General features: G+C 43.6%; 1 protein-coding gene across 1 annotated transcript; it reads right to left on the bottom strand.

Moving 5' to 3' along the window:
- Positions 1–1,661: 1,661 nt before the first annotated feature.
- Positions 1,662–23,693, bottom strand: LOC146073054 (uncharacterized). The gene is made up of 12 exons (XM_083180230.1): positions 23,139–23,693; positions 16,034–16,124; positions 15,678–15,707; positions 15,550–15,571; positions 15,408–15,426; positions 13,826–13,858; positions 12,569–12,601; positions 10,963–11,004; positions 4,378–4,425; positions 3,646–3,678; positions 1,976–2,008; positions 1,662–1,755 (listed from the first exon to the last, which is right to left on the bottom strand). The coding sequence occupies exons 2-12, from the start codon at positions 16,034–16,036 to the stop codon at positions 1,662–1,664; spliced, it is 390 nt and encodes a 129-aa protein (XP_083036356.1). The 5' UTR covers positions 16,037–16,124; positions 23,139–23,693.
- Positions 23,694–23,846: the final 153 nt, after the last annotated feature.

Below are 23,846 nucleotides of genomic sequence, written 5' to 3'. Positions count from 1 at the left end.
CATTAAGAAGTTTTGGTATAAAATACTGCATTACATAGAAAAACACTTCTCACTAAAACTAAAACTTTTACCCACACCAATACTCTTTTTAAACTTTGATGAGTGGCGCCTCTCTGACAATCAAACTTATATAATACCTTTCCTAACAGTTTTGTTCACGGTGGCAAAGAAAACTATACTGAAGTCATGGATTACACAACGCAAACCAAATCTCTCTGATTTGGAGGAGATGCTGAACAGTTACATGACTTATGATAGATACAACAATATCCACGCCACTCAATCCTTAACAAAAAGTTTCCTAAAAAAATGGAAACCTTACATCAAAATCAGCCCAATTGCCACCCAGAACAAAATTCTAGAATCCCTTGACTTACTCTCACACTTGAAATAACCAGCAAGAATTTACAGATAGCATAAACCTCCCCCCCTTCCTCCCCCAGAAGATCTAGACATAGAGGACTCACACACTACTATCCCACAGCCAACTCTCAGACGATTGATACATATATATGCAGATACTTAAACCAAATGCTTTCAGTTCCCCACCCCCTCCCCCTCCCCACCCCTCTCCCTCCCCCCCCCTAGAAATACCTCAAACCTTCCCATACTTACACCAGACGTAGAAGACCTACCTGTGAAGACATACCATCGCGATAACTCGACCTACAAAATAAATACTGGAACACTTATAAAACATCAGAACTCCTGGTCACCTCTTAAAGTCAAGATGACATAGATAACCTGACCAAGGAAAAGGTTGTAGTGTTGCGTATGCCAGCAGGCTGGCAGACAGAAACGTGAAACCACGCCCCCCCTGAGTCCCGAAAGGGTGCCTCACTGCAGCAATACTGGCCGTTATATGTTTCCCTATTGATGTATGTATGTTTTTTTTTTTTTGTATGCTTATCTACGCATTTATGTGTTGATTGCACATCTTGTTGACAAGTTCAAATAAGGTTTGAAATACTTTGTACTACCTTGTAATAACTGAGATGTGTCATATTTGTTTGATACACATTTTATATATTTTATGTTATTTTATATATTTTATGTTATTGTACTATGGAAAAATTCAAAATCCAATAAAAATACTTTGAAAAAAAAAAGAAAGTCATTAGGTCGAATCGATTAGGTCGACATGCTAAAAGGTCGACATGACTCTAGGTCGACATGGGAAAAGGTCGACATGATTCTAGGTCGAAAGGTCATTAGTTCGACAGGTCATTAGTTCGACAAGGTCATTAGTTCGACATTGTCTATGTCGACATTCACAAGGTCGACATGGGGTTTTTCACCATGTCGACTCATTATACCTACAATATAACTATATATCATTATTCCTACTGTAGTTCTTTTCTGCTACTTTTAGAGATTTGGTAACTAAGGGTCTGGTTCAGCATGGTTTGCATTGCAAATGTCCACACAGTTTCCAGATTATCGAGAACATAGTGGACAGGCAGGCAAAGGCATGTGGGGGCTTTTCTGGAAATGGGGACATCTCACCCCATTTTTGGGGAGTGGCAAGGCTGTGCCATTGCCAAAACCATTGCAGCAAGGAGATGTCGGACACCCCCTGCTGCTTTTGCATTTTCAGTGGGAGGATTTGCAAAGCTGCTTGTGTTGCGGTTTTGCAAATCTGTCCACTGTTAAATCAGGCCCTAAGACTGGATTGTACAATAAAGCACATTAGTGTAATACACATACTCCATGCAGACGGGCTTGCGTACATCGCCTTCATCCTCACTCCCGTAGCTATAACACATAAGAGACACAGATTGTGAGTGTCAGTCATATTATACCTAGATGTATAATAGGTTTATGTTATTCTCATACAAGATAGCGTGTCAGAAGAACACATGTTAGATAGTGTGTCAGAATGCATGTTAGTGTGCTGAATGGAGATATAATGATTACTGTGAGAAAAGACCTACAGTACAAGCTGTTATCAATAGTATATTGCAATGATACATACGCAATTCTCTCTTCATATCCATCCTCTCTGAGGCTATATATAAAAAAACAAAAACAGAGCACGAGAATCAAATTCATATTATGGCAGCAATATAGATCATTTTCAGTGGCACAACTATAAATTTTGCTAACCCAAGCCAAAAAAAATTCCGGTGTATCCTCAGAAGGCACCCCGGGCAGAATATAAGACTGTGAGTGCCGGGCTGATGGCTGCCTTACTTGTTTGGAGCCAGCAGTAGCACTGGAGATCCTCTCTGCCAGTCACTCCACACGCACTGCGCTGCCTGTCAGGTGTCCCTCCTCCTACACAGTCTGCGTGCCCAGCCAGTGAATGAGGCACAGGCTGCCTTATTGGACAACTGAGCCGTCACTCGGGTGCCCTGTACTGCTACAGGCCACCGACGGGGGCTCAGCTGTCAATCAGCGATGTGAGGAGTGAGGACGGGGAGGGAGCAGCCACTGGAGCAGCCAGAGCGCAATGCTGCAGATAGGCACCAGCACGGCCCCTCTAGCCCCATCGATGTGCCTGCTGCTACGCAGACTGCACCCATCTCACATCATGGCAGCGGCGCCCCCCCCGGCGCTGGCTCCTCCAAGCCATGGTGAGGTCTGCAGGACCATAGTTACGCCACGGATCATTTTATAATTATACATGGTAAAAGTTTGGTTAGTATGAGTTTAGGACATACAGTGACTTGGGGTAGCCATAACCTGCCCTTGACTGAGGGTCTATTACTTGGTCTTGGGGTCTTGTGTTTTTACCTCAGAGACAGACAAGAACTGATTTTGGAAGGACATGATCTGACACGGTGCTGCAGCAATCAGTACTGCTGAGGCAGCAGTCATCACAAGTGATCTCTGGGTAGCGTATTGCAGGGGTGGTCCACTGTGTCTGCTCTGTATACTGAGGTACATTCCATTGTTATTTTCTATATAGTATTCCGCTGCTTTCAGATATTGTACAGCATTCACTCCCAGCCAGGACCTTTCCTGGCTACAGCGATAGTTGGGAGATGCAGCCTGCTTCGTTCCTTTCTGTAATGGATACCCCAAACACTGGTACATGCTGCATTTTCAGGGAAGATGGAGATAAAAGGGTCTGGAGTGTACTCAAGTACTAGGCACAGCACCTCCATAACTGGGCCACACAGCTTCTGGGGGCTTACTGGGCCAATGAGATCAAAGTTGCCATCTAGCATCTATCCATGGTCCTGATTTTCCATGTTAATCACCCTACAAGTCAGTTTATCTAATTAGCTAGTATCTATCATTCTATAAGGAGATCTATTAGCCCCAATGTTGACGTTGCTTAATCCTGATATAGATGTTATTAGTTATTATGCTTTGTGTGCCTGAGGTGCGTGTAGCAGAATCCCTGATAGGCAGCCGCCGGGACCTGCGGTATCATATGGGTCATGGACTTTACCCCGATCCCATGTGTTTTGCCAAATCGCATCTCCATTTTTAGCCAATAAAAATGTCCACTAATTGGATTCCGGCCGAAGCGGCATAGGGGATAATAGCAGCAATGGGGCCTATCAGGGGTTACCACAAGACCTATGAGTGCCATTACAACCCCTATATACCTGGAACATAAGTGCATAGTGCTACAGGATCATATGAGACTGATCTGTTATAAAAAAGAAGTAAAAACATATGGTATGTACTTACTGGTAGCTGTACATTTCTATGAATATCTCCATGCTGTTAAAAAAAAATGTTAAAAAGAAAAAAAATGAAAGGGGTTTTACACCTTCAGTTGTCTTTAGGTCACTTGCAGAGCTGTCTGCATCCATAACTTCATATATTACTTTGTTTTCTGCATTTATTCTATATTGTTGAGTCAAATCTTTGTATCATCCGGCAAAGCTTTGAACTGGTGGCACCACAATATGGAATAATGGAAATGGTGGCACCACAGAGTGGGCTAATATGGATTAGGGGCACTACCTTACTGCATAAAAGGAACTAGACACTACCATGGAAAATTAAAGTAAGACAATCCTATGGGGCATAAAATTAACAACTAGAGCGTATCTTATGTGCTTATGTACACATATATCTTTATATACAGTGTTGTATAAAACAGGGACACTGTCAGGGACAAATATACAAACATTGTAATGTTGGTGACTATAGTATTGTCTCTGTGTGCGTATAAGTTATTGTGTTCTCAAATCGCTACATAGCACACACACACACACACTACATGGTTCCTCATGGGGTCTCTGTAGATAGACAGAGGCAATGTAATTCAATCTTCTCAGAGATTTTGGTGTGAGCTGCAAGGGAATGTGATAATAGTACAGACTGTGAGGTGATAGGATGGATGTATAATGATTAATGACTCCTACAGTACCATCTATTATACCATAGTAAAGCACTTTACAATAATATACATACTCGGTGTAGACGGGCTCGCCACCAGGTTCATCGTCTGAGCTTCCAATGCTATTACACATAAAAAAAAAAAACACAATGTCAGAATTAAGATCACATTATCCCTTTATTATAGCTGTATAATATAGTTATTTACTAATATTTTCATTCAAACTCCACACAGATCATTTCTGGTAGATAGTTCAGTTGGAATAAAACCCAGGGCCCCAGCAATGTGCTGCTGTTCTGTTACTTATAATGTCAGGAATGGAGTGTGTTTCAGGAGGGGTCGGCGTAGACCCCCACATCAGCTGCCATCTGCATCTCTTCTCTGGGATTTTCTTGGAGAAGACATTATAGGAGTTGGCATATGTTCAGGACAGGCAGGGGGTAGCAATGACCTGTGCTGGACTGAAGGCCATTACTTGGTCATGCTGTTAAGTGTTTTAACCTAAGAGATGGACAGGAATTGAATTTTGAAGGACATGAATTATCACTGTACTGCTGAGGGTAGCCTTCCCATGTGATCACAGGTAGCCCATCACAGGAGTGGGCAGGAGTTATGAAGGCCTTGCATACAGAGATACTTTTAGATTTATTGTCCGGCTGCTATAAGATATTGGATGACAGTCCCTCACCGCCAGGACCTTTCCTACTACTGGGATAGTTAGGAAATGCAATTTGCTTTCTTCTTTTAACTGGATGCCCCAAAGTTGCTACAGAATGAATTTCTATGCACAATAGAGAGTGAAAGGGCTGGAGTGCAGTCTATTACTAGACACTTCACCTCCATGACTGGTGACACTCTGGGCCACTTCTTCCCTGGGATAAATGTTTCTAGCCATTCCCTGTCCTAACCTTTCCATGTGTATCATGTTAGAACTTGGCATATGCAATAAATTTATTTAGGAAAGACAATTGTGATATCTCCACTATATGCTGTGATCCCTCCATTCTCGCCAGCAGCCACAACCCCCAAAAGTTTCTTTGGGGGATGCACTTGAAATGCCACTTGGCAGTATGAATGCACCTGGGAGTGCACAAACTAGATACCGTGGAGAGAACCACGGATGGAGACACAGGGCCAGTGCTAGGCAGACTCACAGAGACATAGGAACAGTGCAAACATCAGTAGTGAACAAGTACTAACACTAAAACAGACTGGGAGCATACACACAATACACAGAGAGGATACTGGGGGAACTCACAGGCACAGGTAGGGGCTGGGAGTATGAGAGCCCAATGGATAGAGCATCTCCCAGTATCAGAGAATAAGTATCTCTCTGGTAACAGGAGAGATACCTATAGTGGAGCTTGGTGTAATGCTTCAACACATGAATGTACTTGTTGCTATAGGCAACCCCAGTCCCAACAGGGTACTACAGAGGGAGGCCTATAGAATCCTAGGTCAGAGATGAAGAAGACCATAGGAAAATATCCTAAACCCGTACCCCTCGCTTGCAGTACACGGGTTAAGCTAGCTGCCACCAAGCTGACACCCGTGGGCTCTGCACTGAGGGAAAGGGTAAGATATCAGGACCTGAGCTCACCTGCAGCACACAGGTTCAGCTAGCTGCCACCAAGCTGCCACCAGTGAGTGCTGCACAGTGAGAGATGTAACAGGAAATGAGGGAGTGTAACAGCAACCTGATTGCAAAGCTGCTTTTTCTCAAATGGACAAAACCGTGTTGCAATGCAGGTGGGGAATATGTAGCATGTAGCAAGAGTTAGATTTTAGGTGGGCAGGGATGAAACTTTAATCTAAATTGCAGTGTAAAAATAATGCAGCTAATATTTATCCTGCACAGAAACAAAATAACTCCCTGAAATCTAACTCTCTCTGCACATGTTACATCTGCCCCAATTGCAGTGCAACATGGTTTTGTCCATTTGAGAAAAAAAGCAGCTTAGCGATCTGGTCTGAATAACCCCATACATACATACATACATACATACATACATACATACATACATACATACATGGTGCATAAGTTATTAGCGTTACATGATGTGCTTTATTTGGTACTTTATAAAAACAAACAAAAATAAGTCCCAAGGCGCAAAGCCCTCCTTCAGCCGGATCCACAGAACTGGGTCACCACTCAACCCAGAATGTAAGGAAGCTTGTCTGGAGAAATGGACCAATGAGCGATGGAGGGTAGTATACACAAATCTCCGGTGTGTCTCTCAGGATCAGGAGATATATATATAAAAAAAATGAAGGCAAGTATCAGCAATGATGTCGTCAAGTATTAGGAGTATGAAATAGGTTCCACACCGTGGGTAACTACATGCGTACCCCAACTCACTATTGGAAAAGTAGAGGGGTGCTCATAAAGGTATCTTTTCCTTTACAGGTTCACCACGCGTGCAACATCAAAGATAGGGGGATGCGTACCGTACTCACACGACAAAGTATAAATACAGGCACATCTAGGTATCTTTTGAGGAAAGTGTAGTCCTCTCAGGAAATATCACAACTCCATATGCGGGTATAGATAGTGTAGTGTGTCTCTCAGGATCAGGAGATATATATATGAAAAAATGAAGGCAAGTATCAGCAATGATGTCGTCAAGTATTAGGAATATGAAATGGGTTCCACACCGTGGGTAACTACATGCGTACCCCAACTCACTATTAGAAAAGTAGAGGGGTGCTCATAAAGGTATCTTTTCCTTTACAGGTTCACCACGCGTGCAACATCAAGGATAGGGGGATGCGTACCGTACTCACACGACAAAGTATAAATACAGGCACATCTAGGTATCTTTTAAGGAAAGTGTGGTCCTCTCAGGGAATATCACAACTCCATATGCGGGTATAGAAAAAACAGAGAGCCCGCTTTTATAGGTAGATACAATTTATTTGGAACAGATAAAAATATACTGGGATATGCTAGATGGAAACAGAACACGGTACCTTGAGGCTGGGGTATTGGCCTTATACCCCAGTCTAACACCGTCTGCAAGCACAAAAAATCCCAGTGGTATCACAGCAAGTGCGCTCCTCTCCTGCCAACGCGTTTCGACAGGGAACCTGTCTTTCTCAAGGCATGGAGAGGAGTGATCAGGAGGCCATATTTATACTTATGCACATCGCAATCAATTAGACTTACTTCCGCCGGAAGCGTTAAGCGAGCGGAAGTTGTATTAGAAAAACATAGATCAAAACTAGAGTATATTGGCTCCTTATTATTGAGCCTGAATGTAACGTATACTGCATAGTGGCCCGCTGTTTAAGCTGGGGAATTTAGAGGGTATTCACCTGGACGAAATACGGCTTACGGTGAAATCTCCGGGCGCAATGGAACGCACACAGACAACGTGTGGAACGCATTGCGGCTTCCGGCGTATACATCATTTCCGGGAGCGGGGTAATCACAGCGTCCGTCTCCTGACGCTGTGGAACGCACCGCTTCAAAGTGCTGGACCGCAGACGTCACTTCCGCATGTCGCGGTCCGGCGCCGTACTGATAATAGACTACAGCGTCATTGGTCAGCTATCTAGAAGCTGGCCATTGCACTACGTCTTTAGGGGGCCTAATTCAGCGCTGTATATACAGCGATAGAATTTAAAGTGACATGTGTCCATAGGGGGCCTGATTTAACGCTGCATATGCAGCAATATAATTTAAAGTGACATGTGCATAGAGTAAAATATGGCTTTTACAATGTAAACAGATTGTATTACAATAACGAATATACAACAAATATATAAAAATACAGTTGATATATAGAAAATACAGTGAATATATAAAAAGGGGTAATTAAAAGGATGTTATAATTAAAAAAGTTAAAAATTATTATAAAAACCATTTTAATTCGAAATCTGAATTGAGGCCATGAGGGGACAAGGAGTTTAAATCGTAAATCCACCTCATTTCTTTTTTGGCCAAATTCTGTTCCTTGTTCTTATGTCGCCAATTATCCTTGACAAGTTCAAGGCCCCAAAATCCTTTAATATGGTTTGGGGAACATTGGTGGGATTCCTTAAAGTGCAGTGAGAATGGGTGATCCGGATTACCCTTTTTTATATTCCTAATGTGTTCGGACCACCGGATCTTCAAGGTCCTGGTGGTCTTTCCCACATATAGTCGGTTACACGAGCACATAATGACATAAATGGCGAATTTCGAGTTACAGGTCATAAAGTGATTTAGTTTGAACTGTTGATTATTGAGCATAAGTTCAACTGTTTTTTTGGGAGTGCTGGTGCAAGATTTGCACATTGCACAATCCCCACACCTATGGAACCCTTTGTTCCTAATAATGCCACCTAACGGTTTCTCTATAAAAGCACTCGAAACTAGTTTATCTTTAATGCTTGGGGCTCTCTTGTAAACAAATTTGGGTTTCCTAGGTAAAATATCAGATAAAATGGGGTCACGTAAAAGCAGGTTCCAATTTTGATTAAAAATCCTTTCTACCTGACGGTGGTGGCTACTATAGTTTGAGATAAAAGCCAGATTGGCACCGGTCTCTTTAATCTCTTTTACTTTAGTCGTAAGGAGGTCTTCTCTTGGAATGGCCTCAACTTCTTCAATGGCTTTATTTAATGTAACTGGTTTATACCCTTTATGTAAGAATTTAGATTTGAGGGTTTGAACACTTTTTTTGTATTCTTCAGGTTTGGAGCAGTTACGCTTCATCCTAATAAACTGCCCTTTGGGGACATTTGTAAGCCATCGGCTCAAGTGGTTACTTTTGCTGTCGATATAGGTGTTTGAGTCGGATGGTTTGGTATATACCGACGTTTGTAATGTATTATTCTCGACATAGATATTTAAATCCAAAAAATTTATATTGGATTTGCTGATAGCAAAAGTGAGTTTTATATTTAATAAATTAATATTTAAAAAACCACAAAAATCATTAAGAAGGGATTCCTCCCCACGCCAAATAAATAAAATATCATCAATGTAGCGCCACCATTGGACCAGGTTCGCACCCCACTCATGGCCAGACCATACCATAGTATCCTCCCATCTGGCCATGAAGATGTTCGCATAACTGGGTGCGAACCTGGTCCCCATGGCGGTACCCACCTGTTGGAGGAAAAAGGAACCATCGAAGTTAAAATAGTTATTATTTAAAATAAAAAGAATTCCTTCCCATATGAAATTTTGCAGATTGGCTTCCATCGTAGTGTTTTCCAATGTCTGTTTTATTGCACTTAACCCATCTTCGTGTTTAATAATAGTATATAAAGATGTAACATCCGCTGTTACTAAAAACAGAGAGTCATCCCATGTAACATCTTTAATTTTGTTTAAAACATCCTTCGTATCTTTAAGATGCGACCTATTATTGCACACTAATGGCTGGAGATGGTGGTCAATAAAAAAAGAGAGATTGGACGTGATTGAATTGGTTCCCGCTATAATAGGCCGTCCAGGGGGGTTAGTTGAATCTTTATGCACTTTAGGCAAAAGATATATAACGGGCACTGAAAAATCTTCTACTACCAAAAATTCTGAGATATCTTTGTCTATGGTATTCAAATCAGAATATTTGTCAATTAGTGATTTGAATTTCTTGAACACAGAAGTGGACGGATCAGTTCTAAGTTTTTTGTATGTGATTCCGTCATACAGTTGCCTGTTAACTTCCTCGATATACATACATTTATTTAAATGTTTAAAGGCGGGGGGGTGGTAATTTTTATGCAGCAGAGAGGTGGCCACAATGACACAATCACAAGTGCCATACTCTCTGCTCCACCTCTACCATCGAGTTCCACCCCCTATTGCATCATGCCTGCCAGACCTGCCTCCTTTTTTCGCCAAGATGACTGCACAAAATGCTCCATTTCCTGGACATCCATCTTAGATGGCTGTCAGCTGTGCTGAAATACCTTTCTTATCTATTAACTAATTCAACACAGATGACAACAGTCTTCAAATTAAGAAGGAAGTCCAGCTCCAGAGAATTTGGCCATATTGGTAGATATGAGTAAACTGTACGCTGACCCATTGAGGGATACACTCCTCAAGTCCTCTTATGGTCTCCAGGGGCATCTTGTGCCCTCCCCAATAATCATACTTGCCTACTCTCCTGGAATAGCAGAAAGGCTCCCAAATAGTGTGCAAGTCTCCCTACCTGCTGACAACCCCCGGCACCCCCAGCTCCTACCCAGACCAGCAGGCAGATCCTCTGCAGCAGTTGGGGTAGGCGGCAGAGGCAGGTGGGGAGGTGTGCTGGGGCTACCTAGCTGCTTAGTAAGTGCTGTGCATGCCCCAAAAATGATAGCAGGGGTCTCTCAGTGCGTCCCTTCCCCTTCCACCCAATTTTTGCCCCTCTACTCCAGCCCCTGTCCCTTTTTCAGACACAGCAGGTCTCCGGCGCTTCAATTCACTATTTAACACCACCTAAAGTTGGGAGGTATATAGATATATTGATAATATTTATTAAATTTATTGGGAACTTTTGGGGTGGCCTGTAAGGGAATGGTACAATTGTAAAGTGCAACGGAATCTGCTGCGCTATATAAGAAACTGCAAATAAATAAATAAAGAAATACAGATAGGGCGCTGAATAGAGGTATATTGGTTACTGTGACAGCACAAGTTATTAATGGATTCTATAGCACTTTATAATGATTATACATACGCCGAGGGTATCTGCTTCTCTTCTTCCTCTTTGTTTTCAGTCCTATTACACATAGAATAAAAGAAACACAGAATATGAGAAACAAAAGCACATTATGCCTACAATATAGATGTATAGCATTCATCCAAATATTTTCTGAACCTCATGAGGTTCAGTTTTGTTTGCTAAGAATGTATTACATGCCGAACAATAAGTGACAGCTTCAAGGTTAGTTATAATGTATTTTAATTGTCTGCAAATGACTAATTTCTGAATTATTATTAATAACCTATAGTTAAATAATGGCAACGTTATATATATAGAAGTTTACATAGGATATTTCCTAATGAATTTCTTGTCCTGCCACAGTGGAACTTCCAGTATAATATGTTTATCACATTAACCTACAACTATATATTATAATAACCTGGGAGAAAGCATGACTTATACTCAAGGTAGGGGCATCACAAGTGGGGTGCGGAGTGACACCAAAATATTGGCTCCTCCTCAATGAAAAGGACCCAGGTGCTGCACTGTGACAATCTTGTGCAACACATGGCTACTGTCTATGTTAGAAGAGCTGGCAATGCAGCCATAGGACTATGGTGCAGAGGTACTTGTGGACAATCATGGCACCCACGATGTGCATCGTATAGCAAAAAATCGCATGCGATCGCGATTTTTAACAGAAATGCATCCAAATGCATTGAAATTTGTATCAAACATGTTCAATGGCCCCCAAATGTCATTTTTCAGGCTGTACCACCCCCACTATCAATGCAAACCCGAAGCGTGGCGAGCCCAGCGAGCCGGCGAGGGGCGGCGGTACGTGTCCTACGACCTTTTCATACCCCCACTATCCACGTCGGCGTGGAGTTGAGAATAAAAAGTGTGGCGAGCGCAGCGAGCCACCGAGCCCGAAGCGTGGCGAGCGCAGCGAGTCCCGCGAAGGGACACGGATACCTTCACAGGTATATGCGTCCCCTCGCGGGCTTCACAGGTGTCCGCGTCCCCTCGCGGGGCTCGCTGCGCTCGCCACGCTTCGGACACTTTCTATTCTCAGCTCAACGCCAACATGGATAGTGGGGGTATGAAAAGGTCGTAGGACGCGTACCACCACCCCTCGCGGGCTCGCTGTGCTCGCCACGCTTCGGGTTCGCGTTGATAGTGGGGGTGGTACAGCCTGAAAAATGACATTTGGGGGCCATTGAACATGTTTGATACAAATTTCAATGCATTTGGATGCATTTCTGTTAAAAATCGCATACGATCAAATCGCATGCGATGCGATTGCATGCGTTTTTAAAAATGCATAAAAACGGCAAAAATCGCATACCATCGAATGCCACTACATATGTCATGCGATGGGAGCCGTGAGAGTCCACAAGTACCGGTGCAGATGTACTAAGCCATGAAGAGAGTGCTAAAGTGGAGAGATAAACTTTAACACACCCTGTGTGAGGAGACTTTAAAAGTAGGCAACCCTGCTTTATCTCTTTCTACAGTTGATTACTCTCCAAGGCTTATTACATCACCCAATGTCTAATGCTATGAATTCGATATATACATAGTCCATTAGTGAATGCAGCTACAGAATCAAAAAGTGGTAAAGACGGTATGTACTTACTGGAAACTGCTCATTTGCAGAAAGTTGTCAAGACTGTTAGAAATATTAAATGTTAAAAATAAAGTATTAAAAGGGTTTTCAACTTTCTGTTTGCCTTAAGACGTTACTTACTGTACATGCATTTCTGCATCTTTTACAACACACATTGCTTGGTTTTCCTGCATTAATTCTGTAGTTCCCATACATATCACATGACAGAGCTGGGTATTTTTGCTGCTCTGTCATACAAGCCAAACCTGTGATCAGGACAGATGCAGATTTAGGGTGTACACCACCAGCCCAGCCCCCCCTCCCCCCCCCCCCCGGGCATAGGCGCCGAAACCGTGGGTGCTCCGGGGCCCGAGCACCCACGGAAAGTGAGGAGCACCCACGGGCCACGGAAGCGTGGTCCCAACAGCGGATATGCTGTCAGCAGCGGGGGGTCCCTGCGGCGGATGGGAACTAGTAGCGGTTTTAATACTGCTGCTAGTTCCCATTTTTTGCAGGGACCCCCCCCCCCCCCCCGCTGACGGCATATCCGCTGCTGGGACCCCGCTGCGGCGCTGCCGCTGCCAGGACCCACAATGGCGAGCAGTGGGTGTATCCAGGTGGGGGTCTGTGGGAGCACCCGCCGAACAAAAAGTAAATTGGCACCCCTGCCCCCGGTTGGTATATGGAGCCATGTACCTCAATGTGCATGGCACACTGGGCAACCTGGGTAAACTTCCCACAGGGATAAACGTTGCACCTGGTCCTCACTTTTCCATGTATATAACTTAAGGTGTTGGCACATACTGTACAATAGGTGTGTATTTGTATCAATCTATAAGGGGCATACTATTGGGGAGTATTCAATCCCCGCCACTATTTCCAACAGGGGAAATGGTGGCGGGCGCCTATTCAATGCTGTCATTTCCAGACAGCATTGAAGACCCAGCTTGACATAACAGATCCAACGTTAAAACCAGTCAGGTCCATTTTTGCCAAAAATGGACGTGGATTGTCGAGTTCATGTTGAGATCTTGACAATTAATGTCTGTTTTTGCAGACCTGCCCCCTTTTCGACGCTCGACTGGCGGAACAATGAATTCCAACTGCTGATAATGTGTCCGAAAATGTGGCAGGAATCCTACTGTCAGAACATTCCGACACATTGGGAATCCAGGATTGAATACCTGATTATCACTGATTAATGGTGCACAAGTAGAGCTACATAACCATATGTGACTGATCTGTTACCAAAAAAAAGTAAAAAAAGAATGTATGTACAGTACTTACTGGTATTTGACTATGGCATCACAATTCCCATCACTGTTAGGAAATAAAAGGTTAAACAGAAAAAAATGAAAGCGTTTTTCTACATTCAGTTTGCTTTAAGTTACTTACTGTACACAGCTTGCTGCATATTGTACTGCAAAAGGCCCCATACACTTGTCTGAAGCATACATCAGACATGCTTTCCCTTGAACTTCCTAGTTCATACTTTACCATCCCAGTGGGAGAATAGAATAGTGTGCCGAGCGCGGGACGCGGTACACTTATAACTTGTTAACATTTTTCCATGTCGACCTTTACTCCTTGTTGGCCTTTTGCCATGTCATCCGTTTTGCTAGTGACGACCTTCTGACCATGTTGACCAAATGAATGTCAACCTTTTTGATGTGTCAACCTTTTTACTGTCCACCAAGACACTGTTGAACTAATGACCCATACCCAACACACCAGGGTGTATATCATACTTGCCTACCCTCCCGGAATGGCCGGGAGGGTCACGCAAATCGGGTCCCCCTCCTGGCCCCCCTCCTGGCCCCCCGGGAAGGTGGGCAAGTCTCCCGTATTTTCACAGGAGCCCCCCCCCCCCTTCCCCGTGGTAATAAACTCAGAATTTCACCGGTCCTTGGGGAGGGGCGGGGCTAAAATGCCCCTCCACCCGTCCACAGACCCGCAAAATGCTGCTGCCGGTCAAAGGAGCGGGGCTTGGTGACGGCAGCCTTGCCCTGCCCTGCCATTCCTTTCACTCCTCTCCGGGCTTCTCACGGAGAGGAGTTTTACAAAGTCGGCAAGTATGGTGTACTGTATATTTATGAAGCAGTGGCTTCATGGCAGACTTTACAGTCTATATTCTCATAGAAACTTGGGTCACTGTCTTCTGCATCTAATTATCCTACCAATATGTCTTTTCTACTGCAGGTGGAAATAAGAGAACCTGGTGGAGTCTCGCAGGAGGACAATGACATCATACAAGCACCACAAAGATTGTGCCCAGGCTGGAATTATACCCAAGGACCCAGAAATGCTAACTACTGTGCAATATGTCGGTGAGGGCATCAGACAGTCTATAATAAGGTCCATCATTTAGTTGTCACTGAGCTTTCAATGTTTATTCAGGTAAAATGATCACAAATGATGAAGGTTTTTCTAATAATATACCAGAAAAACGCCTAGTGCAGTCGTTCCCAAACATTTTTCAGTCACGGCACCCTTGAGTATCAGAATTGTTTCCACGGCACCCCCAGGCCAAAACATTCTTATTAAGAAATATATATGTAAAATATTAAATTAAGTAAACTGTGTTTATATGTAATACTGTACTTAAATTCAATTATGTTGTGAGGGATTAGATTCACTTCTGTTTCTCTACATATTTTATAATTGGTAGCCACCAGAACTGATATTGCCTATTATATTAAATATAAAGAATATTAATTGGTCCTGTACCACCAAACCAAGGCACCCCTGCAAGTGTCCCCAGGGTGCCACGGCGCAAAGTTTTGGAACCACTGGCCTAGTGTATAACTGTCTAATATTAATGTGGTTTTATCAGACATGGATTGTATAAAATGTAAAATAATATAACTACCTGATTTCTGCCCAGGGCTCTGAAAAAAAACACAAAAAAACCTTCAGAATATTTTTTTAAACCATTTGGATAAAATAAAAGTGATTAGCAATGTTATCCGGTGTAACCAAAGGCAAGATCAGCATTACAGCTCAGGACTTACCTTTACTGAGCGTCAGCCCGGGCTGTAAAGGTAAATGAGGAATGTGTAAGTAGAGAATACATTTACACCTTCAAATATGTAATATTTCATTATTCCTACATACTGTATTATATTGGTAAATAACTTACTGGTCCTTTGGTCTGGCCTTGAGACATTTCCTAGAAACCGAAAATATAAAATGGTAAGAAATACAGAAAGCACACATCATGTAACATATATGTGCGCCCTGCATTTTGTGTTGAGTCTCATCACTGTACTCTTGGGGTAAGGAGAGACGCACATTGCCAAGAGACCGGTTATTTATTGGTCCAGGTGACAAACAGTAAGCATGTATATTAACATACATAGTGGCTCTGTATAGCACCCCCCCCCCCCCCCCCCAATATCTATGGCATTAATTTGGGGATTACCACACAGTGTGTGCGTCCCTGAAGATGGGGGGGGTGACTTCAAATAAATGTTTGATGTAAGAAATATCACTCACCATTTCTGGTGCAGACTCAGGCCAATAGTGTCGCTGTCTTTTATGTTTTAATCTGTAATACTCTAAAGACTTTAAAAACTCTCCAAAACTCCTACAGGTTGGAAGAAAACAGTTGAACAGTTTATTAGACTAAAACTAAGCAATCATTACTGTTTATTGAAAGATAAAGAACAGTCTCTTTGGGTTCTGCTCCAGTGTTTCACCCATAGATAGCTAATCTCTGTCAGTGGGTATGAGCAAGATACACCTATGTACAAGACCTACGTAGATAAAATCCTATGGAGAAAATGCTGCGCATATGGATGGTTCCTATACATGTACTATTTTGCTTTGGCCTGATATGAGTGTGTGAATGTGGGAGCCGGATGAAGGCTGACAGTTGTGATCCTAACGGTCTGTACACCGACATCGGAATCCCAACTGTTTACATGCCCTTCAGTCAGGATCTCGACTGACAGGGGCTATTCTCTCTCTTGGGGGTCCATGACCCAAATAGATGGAAAATAGTACCATTGGTGAGCGCATTGAGCCACAGAGCCTGCAAGTGGCTTCATTGCACTAGCTCCCATGATGGACTATTGTCGGTTGGGATTCCAATTTCAGAAAACTGTGAGTCAGTATCCCGAATGTCGGGACGCCATACTACACCCATTAATGTATTAATGGAAAATACAGTGACATGGGACAGTTATGCTGTCTGCTGAAATACTCTGTACTGCTGCATCACCCCTAGGAGTGCTAGGGGTGTCTTAACCCCTCAGTGTTTGTTTCCAAATTGTAAGTCGTATGTGTACCAAGTTTGCTGTACATTGCTCCAGACAGTCTAGAGTTATGCTGTCTACTGAAATACTCTGTGCTGCTGTCCCGCCGCTAGGGGTGTGTTACCCCAACATTTTTTTGTTCCCAGATTGTATGTCATATGTATACCAAGTTTGGTGTAAATTGCTCCAGCTATTCCAAAGTTATGCTGTCTACTGAAATACTCTGTGCTGTTGTTCCAACCCTTAGGGGTGCTAGGGGTGTGATACCCCTATATTGTTTCTTCCCAGATTGTATGTCATATGTATACCAAGTTTGGTGCAAATTGCCTCAGCCATTCCAGAGTTATGCTGTCTGCTAAACACTCTGTGCTGCTGTCCCACCCCTACTAGGGGTGTGTTATCCCACAGTCTGTGTTCACAGATTGTAATTGATATGTGTACCAGGTTTGGTGTCAATTGCTGCAGGCATTCCATATTTATGCTGTCTGCTGAGATCCTCTGTGCTGCTGCATCACCCTTAGCAGTGCTAGGGGTGTCTCACCCACTCAGTGTTTGTTGCCAAATTGTAAGTCATATGTGTACCAAGTTTGGTGTAAATTGCTCCAGCCAGTCTGGAGTTATGCTGTCTGCTGAAATACTCAGTGCTACTGTCCCACTGCTAGGGGTGTACTACCCCCACATTTTTTGTTCCCAGATTGTAAATCATATGTATACCAAGTTTGGTGTAAATTAATCCAGGTATTCCAGAGTTATGATGTCTGCTGAAATACTTTGTGCTGCTGTCCCAACCCTTAGGGGTGTGTTACCTCCACATAGTTTGTTCCCAGACTGTAATTGATATGTGTACCAAGTTTGGTGTAAATTGCTCCAGCCAGTCCAGAGTTATGATGTTTGCTGAAATACTCTGTGCTGCCATTCCACCCCTAGGGGTGCTAGGAGTGTCTTACCCCCACATTGTTTGTTCCCAGATTGTAAGTCATATGTATACCAAATTTGGTGTAAATTGCTGTAGGCATTCCTTAGGTATGCTGTCTGCTGGAATACTCTGTGCTGCTGTCCCATCCCTAGGGGTAGTAGGGGTGTGTTACCCCACAGTCTTTGTTCACAGATTGTAAGTCATACTGTATGTGTACCAAGTTTGGTGTAATTTGCGTTAGCCATTCCAGAGTGATGCTGGCACATACATATACACATACATACATACATGCATCCATAGATACATACATACATACACACATGCATTTTATGCGATTTCCAGGTATATAGATTAAGGACATTAATTTCTGCTAATGCTGCAGGATAGGCCTAGAGCACCTGTGGTTCTCCAAGTAAATCATAGTTGCCTACCCTCCTGCATTCTGCAGGAGACTCTCTGAAATAGCAGCAATCTCCCTCTCTCCCTCATTAGTCTAGCAATCTCCCTCATTTCACCTAGCCCACATTACACTGTTACATTTTTGGGGAAAAAAGGAATGAGGGACAGATACTGTACACTTACATTGAATCATTATCGTAATTTCCCAGCACTTAAGCAAGTATAATGTAGTAGCTCTTACTAACTGCTTTGGGGCTCATCTACATTGGATCTAAGTCATTTTACAAGTCATTTTATAAGATTCCTCTCAGATGTAGCAGTACACACCCATGCTGCTAGGTGACACGTTCACAATCTTTTTTCACAATCTCACCAGGGCCCTTATTCTGATCGGTGCGGATATTCCCGCTTGCGTACGGGCCGCCGATGTTTATCGTCTGCGCATGTGCAGAGGTCACTCTGCGCATGTGCAGGCGATTTCGCCGCATGGATTCTTTATACGCCGCACAGGGGGCGTAGAGGGGCGTGAGGGGCTACTTAGCCTCATTACCCTATGCATACGGCCCCCGTTTCATGGGCGTTCCCATGCAAACGCGGGGCGTATGCATGGTAATGAGGCCGTGACGCGTGGGTACGGGGCGGGCATCTGACATCGCCGGATGTCAGCTGCCCGCCCCCATACATGATTTCACACGGACAAGTGTCCGTGTGGTCTTGTGTTGCGGGACCTGGTGGAGCGTGCGGCCCTGCATTCGATGTTCGGCGACCATCGAATGCAGGGGCAGCTCCCAAGACGGAGGAGGCGTATCCCCGTCCAATTTCATGCGGATCGCCACATATCCGCGTACGGACGGCAGGTGGCGATCCGTATGGAAGGCGGGGATTCGCCTGCACGGTTGCGGCCGCATATTCTGATCGGGCCGCACCGATCAGAATAAGGGCCCATATTTGGAACTAGACACGCCCGTTGGGTGGAGCATGAAACGCCCCCTCAATGGGGCGCTGTGCAAAATTCTATTACCAACTATAATCTCCCTGAAATTAGTTTTGAAAAGTAGACAAGTATGAAGTAAATGTACCAGCATGACCTGGCACATTTTTGCTATTAGTTTGAAAACTGTGGCAGAGCTTGCTCCAATAGCTGGGGAGTCACAGGTTGGCCAGGGTAATTTTATCTTAGACATTTACATCAATTTTCATTGATATGAATATTTGTTGGGTTTCCAAGGCTACTATAAACATTTTCTAACATTTGACAAATGAATATATATAAAAAATCATCTATAAGTAAATGTGTGTTTTAGCCCAGGGAATCCAGCATACTGTAGATCAACATCAACCTTCATTGATTTCAATAACATGAAAATCTATCTTTAGTAATTAGGGGAGATGTACTAAGCCTTGGAGAGTGATACACTGAAAGATAAAGTAGCAGTCAAATCAACACCTAACTGCCACATCACATGCTACATTTGGAAAATGGCAGTTAGGCGCTGGCTGGCTGGTAGTGTCTCTCTCTCTCTCTCGCTCTCTCCCTCCCTCCCTCCACCTGATGCCAATCTCCTATAATATAACTGGGATATTTACAAATAGGACATAAATACAGCATCAGATTTGACTTTTCTAAAAAATTACTATTTCCAAGACACAAATAAGATATCAGTCACGATTTCCAATCTCTGATATTCATAATGCTAGACATAAACCAGTGAAATAGTTAGTTATATAAAATAATACATACTGTAAGAGTGCAAGGATATTTTGTCAGTGAAATGAAGATAATACATCGGTTTCCTCTAACAAGCCATCATATCATGGTCTCCCTATGTGGGGCAAATACCCAACTGGTAATTTACCTATAGTTTTGCTGACATTAATAAAGAATTATAGCATACCCTCCAACTGTACCGAATTTGCCGGTACAGTACCGTTTTTTAACAGTCTGTACCGGCAAATTCAAATGGTACCGAATGTACCGATTTTCCCCGCAGTCATCAGTTATTACCTACTGTGCTCAATCTCAAAATCCTCCTAACTCCGTCTGAGCTGCGCCAGCTGTCCCCTCTCCCCCCTCCCCCGTTCCCAAGAGTGCAGTGCGGACCGGCCCCGTGCTTCATGACGTCACGGGCCGGCACCGCGCACTCTGTGCACTCCAAGGACATTGACTCAGCCCTCAGTCTCTCTCCACATGCGCAGACTGTAACTGTGTATGCGAATCTGCGCTGCCTGAGGGCTGAGAGGGAGCGCAGTGGCTAGCCCCGGCGGCAGGCGCGTGTGACGGGGGATGTTCACTTTCACATAAGAGTCTTATGCAGCAAGTAGGTGGCTCAAGCTGCAGTTTGAATAATAAAATGTATTATCTCCTCACTTAACCAGTAGTGTGACATATGTGCACCTGCTGCAGGCTGCAGCTCATGTCACATGGTGGCTTGGTGGGCTGCTGGCATATTAAATAAGTGTATTTAATATACTTATTTATTAAATAAGTATATTAAACATACTTATTTAATATGCCAGCAGCCCACCAAGCCACCATGTGACATGAGCTGCATGATATGCAGTAGTTGGTGCACAGTACACATTCGGAAAGGGGGCGTGGTTACACCCCCTTTTCCCCATGTACACGCCCCCTTGTTTATGGCCACACCCCCTTGCTGAATGTGTACCGATTTCTTTTCTGCAAATGTTGGAGGGTGTGTTATAGCTGTGAAATAGGATAATGTCTTTAGGAAGAGGAAGTAGGGAAGCTATAGGCCAAAATGAGAATAACATGTGAAGATAACAGTAAATCATAAAGGGTAGGACTAGAGCCACAAGTAAAACCTACCTTCTCCTGGCAACTCGTATTGAGAAGTGAGCCAGCCAGTCAGCTACCAACTGTTATTTTTCAAATGCATGGCAGTTGGGAGCTGATTGGCTGGAGCACCTGTTATCATACACAACAAGTTTCACCATTGATAAATGAGACCCTTAGGCCAGTATTCAGTTTGCTGTGGTAATTTACCCCAGTTATAAGAAAAATCATCTGGGCTAATTGAATAGTGGCCTTCCTTCCTGACATCACTGCCAACCGCCACCTGCTGCAGGGGCTCAGGGGACAGTTATACAATGTGTATTCTCCACTGGACATGTATTGTTGTGTTTCTCTGATGCCGCCAGGCCAGCAGTGTTAAGTCTTCAGGAGCGTTAATGAAATAGCTCATTCACTTGTCATTGCTTTGGTTATGCTTAGTATTGAAAGCTTTTAGTTGATCTATTTATAAGAAAATTAGTTTTATTATAAAACTGCCTATCTATTGGTAATACCGCTTTCACATCGCAAATGCTGGGTCGCACACAATGATTTGGACACGTCCTGGGAGCGACCGGGCATTTGGTTCACAGCGACCTGGCTTATTCCCAGGTCGCTGGTGTCGTACGGGGGCAGGGCAGTGCAGCGGTGCATCAGTTGGGGGAGGAGGCAGCACTAAAGTAATGCTGTTGCCTCCTTCATAGAAGTGAACGGGAGCCGATTCACTTGACCCGAGTTTCCCGTTCACACTGCCCAGTAATCCAGGTCCGACCCAGGTGAAAACACTTCTTTGAACCCAGGTCGGATTGCCGAGTTGCTAGACCTGGTATTTTTCAAAAGGCCCTTTCACACCGCACAGTGACCCAGGTCGACCCGGCAAACCAACCTGAATCACCCCCTAAATGTAGACGTTTAAATATAAAATGAATAAAATAAATACTATAGGTGTCAGCAGCCATGGTAGGGGGGAGGGGGCAAACCTCCTAGACTGAAATCTCACACATAATTACACTAATTGGAATGAGTTACACGAGGCACGTGAGACATGTATGTAGGGCAGTCTGTAGTTACTGTACGCTGCCTGCTGAAATACTCTGTGGTGCTATATGGCATACTTCCTAACATTTAGGCAATGAGATGCGGGACTCTCGCATGTTGTTCTCTCAACAAGGGTGTGCGTCCTCAACAGAAAGGGGTGTGGCTTCATGTTAATTCTGTGAGTGTGAGTCACTCCGGTTTTCATCACTGTGGGGCATGCCCAGCGCTCTGTGAGCTGCTGGCATGTACCCATTCCAGTGTCGGACAGAGCATTAAGGGCCCTCCAGGGAACTCTAGCTGTGTGGTCATCTATGTGAGGGGCATGGCCATCCCACAAATTTCACATATTATGTATTTTTCTGATTTGAGTACAATACATACATGTATTGCTGCTCTCATTCATACATACATACATGGACTGCCTCTACCATTCATACAGACATGCACTGCCACTCTCATATATACATACATGCACTTCTACTCCCATTCATACACACATGCACGGACTCTCCCGTTCATACATACATGCACTGCCGCTCCCATTCATACATACAGGCACTGCTGCTTCCATTTATACATACATGCACTGCCGCTCTCATACATACATACATGCACTGCTGGTCCCATTTATACATACATGCGCATCCACTGCCATTCATACATACGTGCACTGCTGCTCCCATTCATACATAAAGGCACTGCTGCTTTCATACATACATACATACATACATACATACATACATACATGCACTGCCACTCCCATTCGTACATGCCCTGCAGTTCCCATTCATACATACATGCACTGCTGCTCCCATTCATACATACATGCACTGCTGCTCCCATTCATACATACATGCACTGCCGCTCCCATTCATACATTCTCCATACATTACTGTTGTCATTCACATGTATAAACACTGCATTAGACCTGCTATCCATCTCTAATGTTTTGGACACTTTTTATGTGATTTATCGACGCAATAACATTAAAATTTACCAAAGCGCAAGTAAATAACCCCGGGTGTGGTATATTAGCCCGACAGTCGGGATTCAGACAGTCATTAGTCAGACGTCGGAATCCCGACTGCACAGTGTGGGGAGCGCATGTGCAAGCCATTACAATAAAAGCGAGTACAATAAAGCAGAGTGAGGGTGGACAAACTATTTAAATAACTTAAATTGACTACCACAGCTGTTTACCTTTACTAGTTGAGCCTCCGATAACTGAAATGTTTGGACCAATTAGGATTTTTGGGGTTTTTGGAAGACAAAGTAGGTGGCAGCTCAGCCAGGGGATCACAGGTGGTGATAGACTGCTGTATAGTCCAGTAGGTTCAGTGGGATGGTTCCATGAGTGGCACTTGTTTATCGAGTTGGGTGGAGGAGTGCCCATTGTCTGCTGCCACTCAGAATGGCTGCCAAGCCATGCCCACATCCCCATCATCCGTCATAGGTTATAAATGTGGTTTTCTGAATACTTAGGATTTTAGAATATGGATAAGGGAAACTCAACTGTGTAGCAAATCTTTGTCATGTTGGTTGCTCTGACATTACGGCAGTTTTAGTTTTTATCCAATGCTGGTGATGAGACGTGGATTTTCTGTAAAATATGGAAATATCCAGTAAACAAATAAGAGGTTTTAGTTCCACTTTAAAAGTGACAAAATATAAATGATGCAAAGTCCTCTCAACTGTTTGTAAGTTTCTTTGTCAGCACAGAGAAAATCTCTTCATCAAGAGCAAAGACATTATAGCTTTTATAGATAATTGTATCTTCTGCCCAATCACAAATCTTGTCCAGGTATCGTTTTGGAGAAGATGTTACTGGAATGGTTCATTGTGTAAGAATATTTCACAGGATTAATGAGCTAATAGATGTCCTGGGTCCGATTCACCATCAGTCTCTTT

The sequence above is a fragment of the Crinia signifera genome, chromosome 4, assembly GCF_055691185.1.
Source record: "Crinia signifera chromosome 4, ASM5569118v1, whole genome shotgun sequence".
NCBI classification, from domain to species: Eukaryota; Metazoa; Chordata; class Amphibia; order Anura; family Myobatrachidae; genus Crinia; species Crinia signifera.
The sequence above is the reverse complement of the archived record's forward strand: the minus strand, read 5'-3'. Positions and strand labels throughout refer to the sequence as shown.